The sequence below is a fragment of the Polypterus senegalus genome, chromosome 11, assembly GCF_016835505.1.
Source record: "Polypterus senegalus isolate Bchr_013 chromosome 11, ASM1683550v1, whole genome shotgun sequence".
Taxonomy (NCBI): domain Eukaryota; kingdom Metazoa; phylum Chordata; class Cladistia; order Polypteriformes; family Polypteridae; genus Polypterus; species Polypterus senegalus.
The window spans coordinates 166,927,728-166,940,989 of NC_053164.1; the positions used below are offsets into that span (position 1 = coordinate 166,927,728).

At 36.0% G+C, this 13,262-nt stretch overlaps 1 protein-coding gene across 2 annotated transcripts in view; it reads right to left on the reverse strand.

The window, feature by feature from the left end:
- bcl2l13 (BCL2 like 13) overlaps positions 1-13,262 on the reverse strand; it is a 91,540-nt gene that overhangs the window by 33,208 nt on the left and 45,070 nt on the right. For both annotated transcript variants that reach the window (XM_039770069.1, XM_039770068.1), the window contains exon 6: positions 2,902-3,045. In XM_039770069.1, the coding sequence (XP_039626003.1) occupies positions 2,902-3,045 (144 nt within the window). The remainder of the gene's footprint in view (positions 1-2,901; positions 3,046-13,262) is intronic.

Consider the following 13,262-nt stretch of genomic DNA (forward strand, 5'->3'; position numbering starts at 1 on the left):
GTATTCCTGAATTTATATAAATGAAAGGATTATGAAAATATTATTAAATTACTTGAAGAAGTGACTTATTACTTGATCAACTGATAACTAAAAAAGATATTGCATTCATGTGACAGAATAAAGGTGATTTTTTTTTAATTAACTGAAAAATTAATAGTTGACTCATTCATTTACAATTATAAATCTATTGTCAGGGATGCCAGGGGCAACGACCCAGCCGGGATGCCATGAGGGACCGGTTGTGGGTCTACGCCCACCCTGGATCACGTGGGGGCGTGGTAATAATAACAATATTTTCCATCAAAATATTACAAAGCACTACTTACTTGCACTTAAATAAAATGGACTGTACCTGGAGGTATGAAATTTCTTGTTTAACCACGCTGCTGAATGAAGAATCAAAAAGAAGATCTCACATACAAAACGTGAAATTGTAATTTCAATTTTGAATAAATTCACTTAGTTACATAAACTAGGATTACAAATAATTAAGGAAAGGAACAACATTTATAATGAACTGTCTACTCACCAAGAAGATAAAGCTGAATTCAAAAGATTAAGTGAAAAAGCCAAGTTGAACAGACAAAAGCCAAGAACTCGAAAGGAGTTTCTATTGTTTCTATTCATGTCAATATCTGCGGTTTACTACCAGAAAAGAAGTGAAGATTCTGGGAAAAAATTGTGCATACTACTTCTGCTAAAGCTGATTGGTGTACAGCTTTCAAATTTTACCAATGATAAGGATAAGGAGATTTTCTAATTTTAGGAGGCAAAATTATGGATATTTTCAAAATCTTATAAATTCACCCCAGACAGTCCATGGCATGTAAAAAATGAGGACATGTCCAGGAAAATGAGGAAGGTTTGCAGCCCTAATTGTGTGTGTCACATGACCGTGTAGTTAGGATATAGCAGGTTGGAAAATGGATGGGTGGATTTTGTAGGCGCAGAAATTTAAAAAACGAATGAATATCTAATATAGGATTCTACTACCTTAGCCCTCTATGGACCTCTGTCAGAGGGTGAAAAATGACAAATTTCAATTACAATTTAGAATATTTAGACTTTTTAAACATTTAAACAGCAGCGCACATTTTAAAATTTGAAGTATTTGATGCAACTATTTTTGTTTATAATGGACTTCAATCTCATGACGTAAATCATTACATTTCTTATGAACATATTGAATTAGGGTAGCTTATGCTGATTCAGCCTTTTTGCACTTAATTATATTACTTTTATTTTAGTGAAATTAATGTTGAACTCATACCCCTACATGCAATATGTCTATATACTACACACAATAACAAACACTTCTAATACACACAATAAGAAAAACAATTTTTTTTAGCTATGAAGACGGATTTCATCTCAGCAGCCTCCATAGTAAGACCAGAATTAACCACAATTCTCACCGATTCTTTGTGAGGGGCACCCAATGACTGTGATGAATGTGTTTCATATTTAAAATATATTCTTTGCATATAAAGTGTGTTTTTTCACTTTTAGATATATTTTGCCCAGCAACATGGTGGTACACTGGTTAGCACTTCCGTATCACGTCTCCAGGGTACTGGGTTTGAATACCTGTCACTGTGGTATCTGCATTGTCTCACCATTTCTGTAATATGATGTAGCCAATTTAATGTATTGAACAAAATAAGCACAGGATATTTAATAAACAAATATACTGATCTTAGTGGCAATTACATGTTTGAAAACACCTTCTTAATAAGAGAAGTCAGAGGTGAATGACCAGATTCATTCATGCTAAAAGAAAGGCCACAAATACTCAAAAAATGCATAATAATGCTGTAAAACAGAGCACCTCTGACATCAAACACTTCAGATCTTGAAGCCAATGGTCTAGAGCAGCAGAATACCACACTGGGTTCCACTCCAGACAGCTAAGATAGGATAAATGAATCTACATGTGGGAAACTGGACAACTGAAGACTGAAAAAATGTCACATGATCTGATGAATCTTGGTTCCTGCAGGTGGGGTTGTTTTCTTGGATAGCTTTAATAAGGTATTGCATCTTGTCAAAAAGCACATTGCCTCAAGCTGGCTCTGCAAATACAGCAGTGTGTTCAGCTTACTCCAAGGATCTACACTATCTGCAGATCTAAACCCTGTGTAGCACATTTGGAATGTGAAACAGGAGATTTGCAATATGAATGTGTGGTAGAAAAACCTTCAAAAATTATATTATGTAAACAAGTCAGTGTTGAGCGATGTCCCTAAGGAATATTTCCAGCACCTTGCTGAATCCATGTTTTGAAGAAGTCAGAATGTCCTGGAGGCACAAAAGTATCCTACCCAGTAGTACCACTATCTAATATAATGTTCTGAGAGTATGCGTATATTATGCAAGTATTTCACTTCAGGTGTTTGAAGGCTAAATCAAACACATCTGGCAAATAAAGTTCATATATAATTGGAAAATTTGGTACATATTTCACTGTATTTTACCAAATACAGATATTCTGATATAGAGGTTCTAGTATTTATTTTGCTGCAATTTTAAAGAAGTATGCAATAATTGTGTTGAAGGAAATGGCCAAAATAGGTTGAATGAAGAAGGATAAATGTATTCTGAATAACAGAATTTTAATTCATTGGGTTAAACATATGCCACTTCTGTAAAAAGGGAAAAAGATCAGGAGTGAACATGACATTGCATCACCATAGAAAATGCTGTACATAATAAAATGTATATAAAAAGTAATAGTTCCTTTGTTGCTGATAACAGAGTGTACTAAAGGACAATAAAATTGCATGTGGAGAATTTGATTATAGTGCAGATTTAATACGGTGTGAAATTGTAGAATAAAGGTTGACTCTCAAAATATGCAGTATGAATGTTAGACAGTTCTAAAATATTGACTCAGAGACTTACCCATCCACCTTGTTGTATAATGAAATCAGCTGCCGAATCCTCCACATACTGAACCCCATACTGAAGCAAAACATTAAGAGGCTGCTCTCCTTGTCTTGTTAACTCTTTAAGCAGTTCTTGGAGCAACACAAGAGGCACCAAGACCTAAAAGTAAAAGTAAGTAGTTACCAATTATGAATTACTACTGAACAATGCATGAATGAGGTAATATAAAAGGTGAGGATTTTGTGGTTTATAATACTGTACTAAAAAAAAAAATAAATAAAAAAAGAAGAACCAGGCATTTATTACCTGAATATGATAGTAACTTAATCAATCTTGTCAAATAATCATTTAAACATCATTACATTTAAAGGCATTCTATTGGGTTTAGCTTTGAGATAATTTTGGTCATTTTTATTTTCTGAACTGACCATAACACAATATATCATAAGTTATAAAAACAAGAATAAACAGTTCATGTCAAAATATTGGTAAACATTACAAATACACACAGTATACCCAACCTGAGATGCTCAGGCATGTTTCAGAGGTGATGCTTTGAAATATATGTTCAAAGATGTGTAATAAAAAAAAAAAATTCCAAAACAAGGGAAAGTATAAAGCTACAGGCATGATTTAAAAACAGTAATGGCTTAAACTGTTGTAACAGAATAATTAGAGTGGGGTGGGCTCATTCAAGAGACTAGATTAAAGGTAAAACAGTTTGGTGAAAGCTGCTAGTTTTAAGCAAAGGTGTTAAGATCAAGAATTTTAAATGGGCTTTTGTGGGTAGGGAACATACATAAACACAGCATCAAATGTAGCATCAAAATGATTTAATTTTTGTTTGTGTTTCACAAATACTAAGAGTACCTCAATTCTGTGTGCCAGTCTCTTTGGAAGGCATTAACACTGAAAGGTAACATGTAAAACTAGTCCCAGCCAAGGCCCTGATAAATCTTGTCATGAATTACTTACTGTATATTTGAACATTATAACCAACAAGAGCACTGTATATAATCTTAGATGAGAAAAATGAATGACAAAAAGAAAGCAGTTAAATCCAGCAACAAAGAGGTTCTGAAGAACTTAAGAAACATCTGGGAGAAGGAAAGGAAGCTTACAAAGCTAAAATACAGATTGTGGTAGATCAAATGATTTTCAGTAGATTGGAGTAGAGGATGCAATATCTGTCTGCTCCAATAGCCCTATTCTAACCTGGGTAAAGCTGAAAACACTGGAAGAATTGTGTTTTTTGATTTTCCCAGTCTTTTCAATACCATTGAGACATCCCTGTTAAGGTATAATCTCAGGGTCAGTTATGGGTCACACTCTGGACCCCCTGGAGGTAGCAGCAAAAGAAGAATTAAAATAAAACTTACAACCATTAAGAACAATGCTGCCCATTCTCCCTTTGACACACTAACACAGAGTACTTTCAGCCAACAAATTATTCAAAAGAAGTGTGTGAAGAAACACTACTGGGGCTCCTTTATATCAACAGCAACATGTCTGCATAATGCCTCAATGTGACTATGACTGCCGAGTCATGTTTTTTTTATTTTTTAGTCAATGTGGTGCGTGTTCAAACCACAGTGTGCATGTATTTATGTGTATTGATCTATTTATTTATATATGAATGTATGTCTGCGGTGGGTTGGCACCCTGCCCGGGATTGGTTCCTGCCTTGTGCCCTGTGTTGGCTGGGATTGGCTCCAGCAGACCCCAATGACCCTGTGTTTGGATTCAGCGGGTTGGAAAATGGATGGGTGGATGGATGGATGAATTATGTATATATGTATTTATTTAATATGCTTATGGAAAAAGTCAGATTTCCCTTAGGAGACAAACTTCTATCTGTCTATATGGTCTTATGTCTCCTGCTTGCTATATCCATGGCAGGGGCTTTCTGGGTGACCCTGTTCATGTATTTTGTATTTGTGCAATCCCTGTTTGCTGTGACAGCCCTAAATGGTTTATTGGTATCTAAAGGGATTTCCAGGATAAATTTATAAGTGCTCTAAACTGACCAACTATGAGTGAATGTTTCCTGTGATGTACTCTGTCCAGGGCTGGTTTTGCCTTGTGGTTGATGCTGTGTAGATACACTTAGCTCCCCTTCAACTCTGTATTGGAACACATCTAGGAACTATTTTTAATGAGTATATTTTGCATTATTGTATGTAAAATACAGTTCATATATGATTTTTCTGAACCCACTTAGTCAGATACAAGGTTGGAAAGGAAGGAGAATTATATTGGCAGAATCAGTGTGAAGCAGGAACCAACCCAGGCACAGTATCAACCTACACACACCAGCACTGGCAGAATAAAGAGTCAATAAAACATGCAAGATAGTATAGAACAAAAATTTAACTCAAAATGAAAATCTATTCCAAGTTTATGGACCAAATATGATTTTTAACCAAGAATGAGTCCTAAAGACAGAACTTATGAGTGTTTTTGTTTGACAGTTGAAGCATAACCTTTAGTAGAACTGCCTGCTGAACCATAAAATACAGAAAATCTACAATAGTATATTTGGAGTCTATTCAGTGCTTGTTCTTGCCTTGGATATTCTCTGCCTCACTGAAACTCTGATTTACACAGAAAATTGAATAAAAGTTTCATAAGTGTGATGCATCTTAAATATCCCCTATCTTTTCCATATTCAAAAATAGTGTTGGTTGCTGCAGCATAACATTCTTGTCAGCATGGGGTGAATGACAGGAATTTCGTCACCATATTGCTTCATCTTAAAAAAGTATCTGCACAAAAAAAAAGATCAAAAATTATCTGACTATTGATATACATTTTTGGGGGGCCTTTATTGCCTTACACACTTGTGCTGAATCTCTTTATATTGTAAATATTGGAAATGTAAATCTGTGAAAATGCCAGAAACTAATTCTGAATAGCAAACTAGTCCACTGAGCAGCTCACTGAAACATATGCCTAAAAACAATTAAGTTTTCACCTTCATATTATTGTTTTCAAACCACTTCATATCACTGTTTTCTCTTCTTAAACACATTTTTATTTATTTTTTCATTAGTAATTAACTTCTAATATCTCTCTTTAACTTTATAGCTATTGGGCCTTCTGGGGTTTTCCAACCTTAGAATAGAAGTATACCTGGGGAAACAGGTGAAAGACTTTCAAGTTTACACAAAAGCTAATGAGACCATGCCCAGAATGCAGTTACAATCCAGGTCTCTAAAGTGCATACAATCTTGCTTCCTAGACTATGCATTAACAGTACAGAGTCAATGAACATGGGAACAACATGTGCACAGCAGAAAACAGTGTGGTCTAAATATCGGATCCCCTCAGGGTCCACCTTAAATTAGATTTTTTTCCCACCCATCTATGAAAAATGCTGAAAGGATATTTGCTGGAATTGGAAATAATTATTTTACAAGTACAGTGCCATTGTTTTATATTATGATACACTATAGTGAATGTGCAATATCACATTTTGCACCACCCTCCTGGTTGGGAAGTGCCCAGGAGCACAAGGAACTCCAGATATCTTTTACGAAGAGAATACCAGAAACAGCCACTGTACAGAAGTCAAAAGGACTACAGTGGATATTTCCTCACCCATTAACGTCATTACAAGACCTTGGACTTTTAATTCTAGTTAGCTGACTTCTACCATTCCATATAAAAGGAAATCATCTCAGATGTCTGGCATTTAATTTCTGAAGAAAACTCTAACCTGAGCTGCACATTGAATGTTGCAGGTTAAGAGGGACCATAACCCTGTCAACTGAGGGATGTTGAAGCAAGGCTGTGAAATAGTCAAGACTTAAAGTCACTCACTCTTGAGCTTGTGAGCACCAACCAGGTGAAAAGAAGATTCTAATGTAATAAAACAATGTTTTAGGTAAAGTTTATTTTGTAAAGCATACTTATTCAAAGCTGTGAAACAAATACTTACTACTTCAGACTAAATTGTATTTATCTGTATTATAATATAGGATGAGATCACAAGCAACACAAATATTAAAGCATTTAAATAAAGAAAAAACATTCATTAGTACTTAATAGAGAAATTTGTCATGGGCGCACATAAGACTCAAATATTATTGTGAAAAAGATAATCAAAAAAGTTTAAACAAAACAGTTGTCAGGAGAAAGCAGGGTTATAACTAGAAAGGCACTAGAAAAGAATGACAAGTTTCTAAACTGAGAGAATAGTCTTTTAATGAAGCCAAATTCAAGAAACTAAGCTAAAAAAAGAGAATCTTCCATCTTACACAAGGTTTTATACACAGAGGGATAAATGTGTAACTGTCGCCATATTTACTCTATACCATCACCCACTCTTGATGTTATCAGAGGCAGCGATCATGGTCATGTGACCGGAACCAAAATGACGACATGAACATAAATAAAATAGTAATGAAAATTAATGGTACTAAAATTATACCAATTCAAAAATCTAATGAAAATAAAATTAACTCAATGGCTAGAAATAAAAAATAAAAAAAAAACAATTACAACAAAATATAACTTAAACTGGCAAGTAAATTTGCACATAGAAATGTATATCAGTATTTCTATATGCAGTACTGGTCAAATGTTTTAGAACACCTCAGCTGCAGGCAGTCTAATGTCTTATGAAATCAACGCATTGAACAAATAAACAATGACAAATAAAAATTAATCAAGGAATCATTAAGTGTACAGAATTTTATTCAAATTTTTAATTCATCAAAGTAGCCACCTTTTGCTCATATAACAGCCAAATTGTGGTAACCCTTTTGATTCAGAATACCAGTAATTTTCTGCAAGTCACCAACTCTACCTACAGCCAAAGAACCCCAGTCCATCACATTTCCTTCTCTATGCTTGAGAGCTGGTGTCACACACTGAGGGAACCATCCTTTGACCAACTCGACAATGTACAAGCACCCTATGTGATTAACTGAAGATGTCAAATTTTGATTCATTGAACCATAAGACTTTCTTCCAGTCTGCAGTAGTCCACAGCCTACTTTCAAGGCCCTATTTTGTCCTTTAATGAATAGTTTTCTAACTGCCACTCACCCTGTCAAACATGTAGCACAAAGTCTCATCTTTACAACAGAAACCGAGATGTGCTTTTTTCCAACCACTGTTAAGCTGTACTTGAAGCTGTTTGCGCTGTGAGGTGCCTATCATGCAAGCTGGAGACCCTCAAAAACTTGTCTTCTGACAGGGTTGTGAATTTGCGTCTCTTTTATCAGAATTTCTTCCAGATTTCAATTCCTTTGGATCATGTAGGACACTGTACTCACTGACACTTTCTTATGCAATTTCTCTAAATGAAAGGACTACGCTTCTAAGGGTAATAAGGCTCTGTTTCATTTCATTTGTCAATTGCCGCTTTCTTGCTATTATCACTGGAATTTACAAATTTCTGAAGTGTAATACTGTCCAAGTAGTACCTCAGAGGGTGTAATAAAACAGTCTGTTCCAACCCTGCTTTAAAGCAGACAGAGAGTTTTTAAGTAATTAACAGAAGTTGGGTCACCTTTGTTAATTGTTTGCTTCAACTTCCAAGGCTTAAGTGAATTTAATTGCTGCAGAACATCTGAAGGTGGTAACCTATAACTTGTTCCCTAAAGAAGACCCATTTGTAGTATTCTGAAATTTCCTAATCTAAAGTTTAAATTTAAACCTTTGGCATTTTACTGTTTACCTTACACCATTTTAGATCATACATTGCATTTCAACCAATTTGAAGAAAAACGGAAAAAACTGAGGTGTTCTAAAACTTTTCACCAGTAGTCTATAACAATGAAATGAGTTATTTAACACACATTTAACAGAAAAAAATTCTGGAATTACATGTCTTAGCATGGATGCTTAAGTTATTATGGATCAATATAATAAACTCTCCTACTTCACCTCATTAAATCTACTAGAGGGTGTTTGTTCTCGTCTAATCTTCATAGAGTACAAAAACAAATCAATGTGATTCTTACTTGAACTTGCTTTTGACATAAATGATGCTGGTATCATTTGTCACTATGTTCAGATCACAGGTGTTGCATCTTACAACTTGCATCTACGTGGTACATAAACACTACTAATAAAATCCATTGTGCCCAGCTCATAATTTGTCATTTACCTCTAGCAATGTGGACTACACTTTGTGTGGTAAACTACAAAGGGTTTTGTCAGAGATTCTGGCTCACTTAAATAATAAAGAAATTACTGAGTTGGAGTTAAAATTACAAAACCTAAAACAAAAGCACCTTGCTATTGTTGATCACAGCTTTAGGATGCAAATTGCTGGATTGAGGTCCAAGCTTAATTCTCATTTAATGCACTGTGCTGAATTTCTGGGACATGGTTTTCATTCATTAGCATACTGGGTGGTCCAGATCTAATTATGCAGATCCAGATTGTCTGGATGACTTTGATTTATGCGGGGACGATTCCAGTTCGGCGCAAAGACAATTCTTCATGTCATCAGTTCACACACTTCTCGATGGACCGGGATTTTTCGGGTGATTTTCTATGTAATTGCATAATTAGATCTGGACCACCCTATATATCCTCAATGGGTCAAAGCAGATGTTTTCCTCAGAGAATCTGCTTTGACGCTTAAGCCCGTCATTTTTAGTAATGCAGTAGTCCTTTGCTATATCGCGCTTCGACTTTTGCGGCTTCACTCTATCACGGATTTTATATGTAAGCATATCTAAATATATAAACACGGATTTTTCGCTGCTTCACAGGTTTCAGCGGACAATGGGTCTTTTTACTTCTGGTACATGCTTCCTCAGTTGGTTTGCCCAGATGATTTCATACAAGGGACGCAATTGGCGGATGGCTAAGAAGCTATCGAATCAGAGCACACAGTTAAGTTCCTGTGTGCTGATTGGCTCAGCGACAAAGCGCCGAATTCAATTCCGCAGCGTTAACCAGGAGGTCTCATCTTGCTCAATCAGCATCAACGTGTTTCGCTCTGTAAAGAGTTAACTTTTATGCTCTTTTGTGTTTATCTTTGTGTGTAGTCAAGCCCTTCGTTATGGTTCCAAAACGATCTGCTCCTGCTACTGCTTTAGGGGCCGTGCCCAAGCGCCAACAGAAGATACTAACGATTGCCGAAAAGGTAAAAGTTTTGGATATGTTGAAGGAAGAGAAAAGCTACATCACTGTAGGACGCCATTACGACATCAATGAGGCTATGATTCTTTTTATTTAAAAAGGAGGAAAAGAATATAAGATCTACGGACGCAGTCTCCTTTTAACCAGGGCGCAAAATGAGTTGTAAGTGGACGTAATAAGGCAGTAGTCCAGATGGAATCTGCTTTAGGGATCTGGATTGAAGACTGCCAGAAGAAGAACAACGGTGGTGCTACACAGTCGCCTGAAGAGGCTCCTTTAGAAGAGCTGTAACGCTCTCCTTTGTTGTGCAGTAAAACTAAACTCATCATTATCGGACAAGTCTTCATGTCATTGTTGGTGAGTAACCATAATTAATTTTCTACGTACAGTACTTAGTACATGTACATGACGTTTAGTGTCACTGTACACACATTTACTGTATACTATTTTTCTTGCATTATACGTATTTATTGCTGGTGGCCTGTCTATCGTAATGGCTGTAACATATGTGATATCAGAGACACTCGATATTTTTAAAATAATATTTAGATTTTACTGTATATAAACTGTGTTTACATACATAATTTCAATTAATCTTACCTAATATATAAGAGAATACAAAGGGTTTATGCTGTATAACTGTGCGGGAAATGTTTATAAGAGTGTGGGAGAGTTTATAAGGGCTTAAAATATATAAAAATAACCAAACAAACATATAGTTTTTACTTTGCAGATTTTCACCTTTCGTGGGGGTTCTGGAACGCAACCCCCGCGATCGAGGAGAGATTACTGTAACATAAGAAAAGTCAAATGGGAGTTTGCAGTGTTTATTCTGATATTTCTGTTGTTTTAAACGTGCTCTACAAATAAAATCGACTTGTCTTGATATATTTTTAAAATCTCCAATTTCTTCTCTTAGATATACAAATCATTTTCTAGGCTATATTATCCACAAATAATGAACATCTAAAGAAATAAGGGAAATATTAGCAGGATTTAACTCTAGAAAGGAAGCCGTTCTGGACATTCTTTCACCTGAATTATATACTGAATTCTAAGATGTGTTACGATCCCCAAAGCTGTGGAGTCAGTATGCAAAACCTTCAACTCTGACTCCTCAATTTATGGCATCGTCAGTTTTGAGTCCTCTATTTTTAATTAGTCTGTATTATATTTACTATGTTGATTGAAAGCACACAACGTAGTAGATACAAGGTATTTTATCACTGCCAAGTACAGCTTCTAACACTTTTGGATGAAAAATCTGCAAGTGTCATTTTTAGATTTCTCTTTTACTTATACTCTTTTCGAATCCAGTAAAGTTTCAGATTTCTGCATCACATACTTTTTCTCCATCATCTTTTACACCACACTGACATAGATAATATTTCCCATCTTATGTGTTCAAAAAGTGCCAACATTGATAAAACTGTTTTTGCCGTTGTGAATTTGTCTATGGGGTTTAAATGACCATAAATATGTAATATTTTTAAATTTACCAAAAAAAAAAACTAGAAACCATTATTGTGGTCAGCACACCTCCCGTCTTCCTTTGCGCTCACTCAGTCACACCTCGGATCCATTGGGAGGTCTTACATCTCTCTCGCCCCACTCTACACGCTTAATCTGAGGGGCGAACCAGCCCCTAGAGTGCCTCAGCCTGCGCTCCTTCATGGTGTCTGGATCGTCTCCCATGACTGCCTTTTCCCTTCTTTAACCTCCTTCTGTTCTATCTTCTCTTTTTTCTTTCAACCTATCCTGCCGGCCCATAAATATACATCTCCTTGGAGGCAGCACCTTAATCACACGCCACAGGAAACCGATGAAGCAATGGAGAATGATCGCACCCGCACGTACAGGTGGGACTCGCTCCAATTACCTCATCAACTCCCCGCGGTCGTGCAATCACAAACACGGAGACGGACATGGCTAACTGTATTTAAAAACTGGCCATATTTTTTTTGAAGCCGCGGACCCACTATACCACAAATAGCATTATAAATGCAAGTTGCAGTTTTGTTATTTGTGTATATAGCTTAGCTTGAAGCAAGGTCCATATTAATGCGATTTGCAATATGATGGTTCAGTTGGTAAAGATGTCATCACCAAGTTGCAGTTGTTTTATTTTATTTTATTTTGTGAATACTGTGTAATGTAATAATGTAGTAATAGTATTATTACTGGAAGTTGCATTATTATTTATTAGTTTAAATATTATGCAGTTTAATGATAGTAAAGTTGTTAAAAAGTCACTTTAACGTGTCGGTGGACAGAGATTGTTAACATTAACAGAAAGTGTAGTTGGTTTACGAAAAATATTTACTATTTATTCCTTTTCTAAGACATGCTCAGTGCAATACAACTTTTGACAAGCTCCTCCGGATATTTTACTAATTCTAAATGCCTCTTTGGATGGTTGAAAATATGTTGTCAGAATTACACTGCACAACAAAGTTTTTGCTTCTTGAAAACTGTTGGATGTTTTTTATAGATTTTTGGGTACTGATCACGAATATATCACATCAAAATTTACCCATCACGTACCCTTTCAGAGAAATCTTCATTTTTTGTCATGATTTTTTCTTATATTTGTATCCAAACATTTTCACTCCTGTAAGTGACATATCAACCACGGTTTGTGCAGCCTGGGCATATCCAGGCATGGAATCACGCCAAGATGGAAGCTGTTTTGTGGAAGTTGACATCCTGGGCACGCCTGAGCAGGTCTGAACGAGCTTGACGCTGTCTCAGCATGCTATAAAGGTGGCTTGCATACACTGAACCTGCTCATTTAGTTAATATAGTCAGTGTGTATGTATAGCATCAGCATAGTAAAGTATCAGTAGCAATATAACAGTAAGTAAGCTTAATGCTATAGACGATTTGGTGTCGGGTGATATGTTTCGTCAATGTCTTTACAACCGCAATACATTCTGCTATATCTGTGGCAAATATACACTTGCACCTCAGAGATGTTGGACGACTGCTCTTGTGAAGAAAGCTTATCATCAGTATTTTGGCTGCAAAATTGGTGATCAAGACAAGGAATGGGTGCCTCACCTTTGCTGTGCGACATGTAATGTCAGTCTGAGAGCCTGGCTCAGAGGCACTCAAAAGATGATGCCATTTGCTGTTCCGATGATATGACAAGAACAGAAAGACCATGTGACGAACTGTTACTTATGTTTGACTAATGAGTCTGGTTTCTCTGCCAAAAACAAGAAGTCAATTGAATATCCTAATCTGCCTTCAGCAATGAGACCTGTGCCACA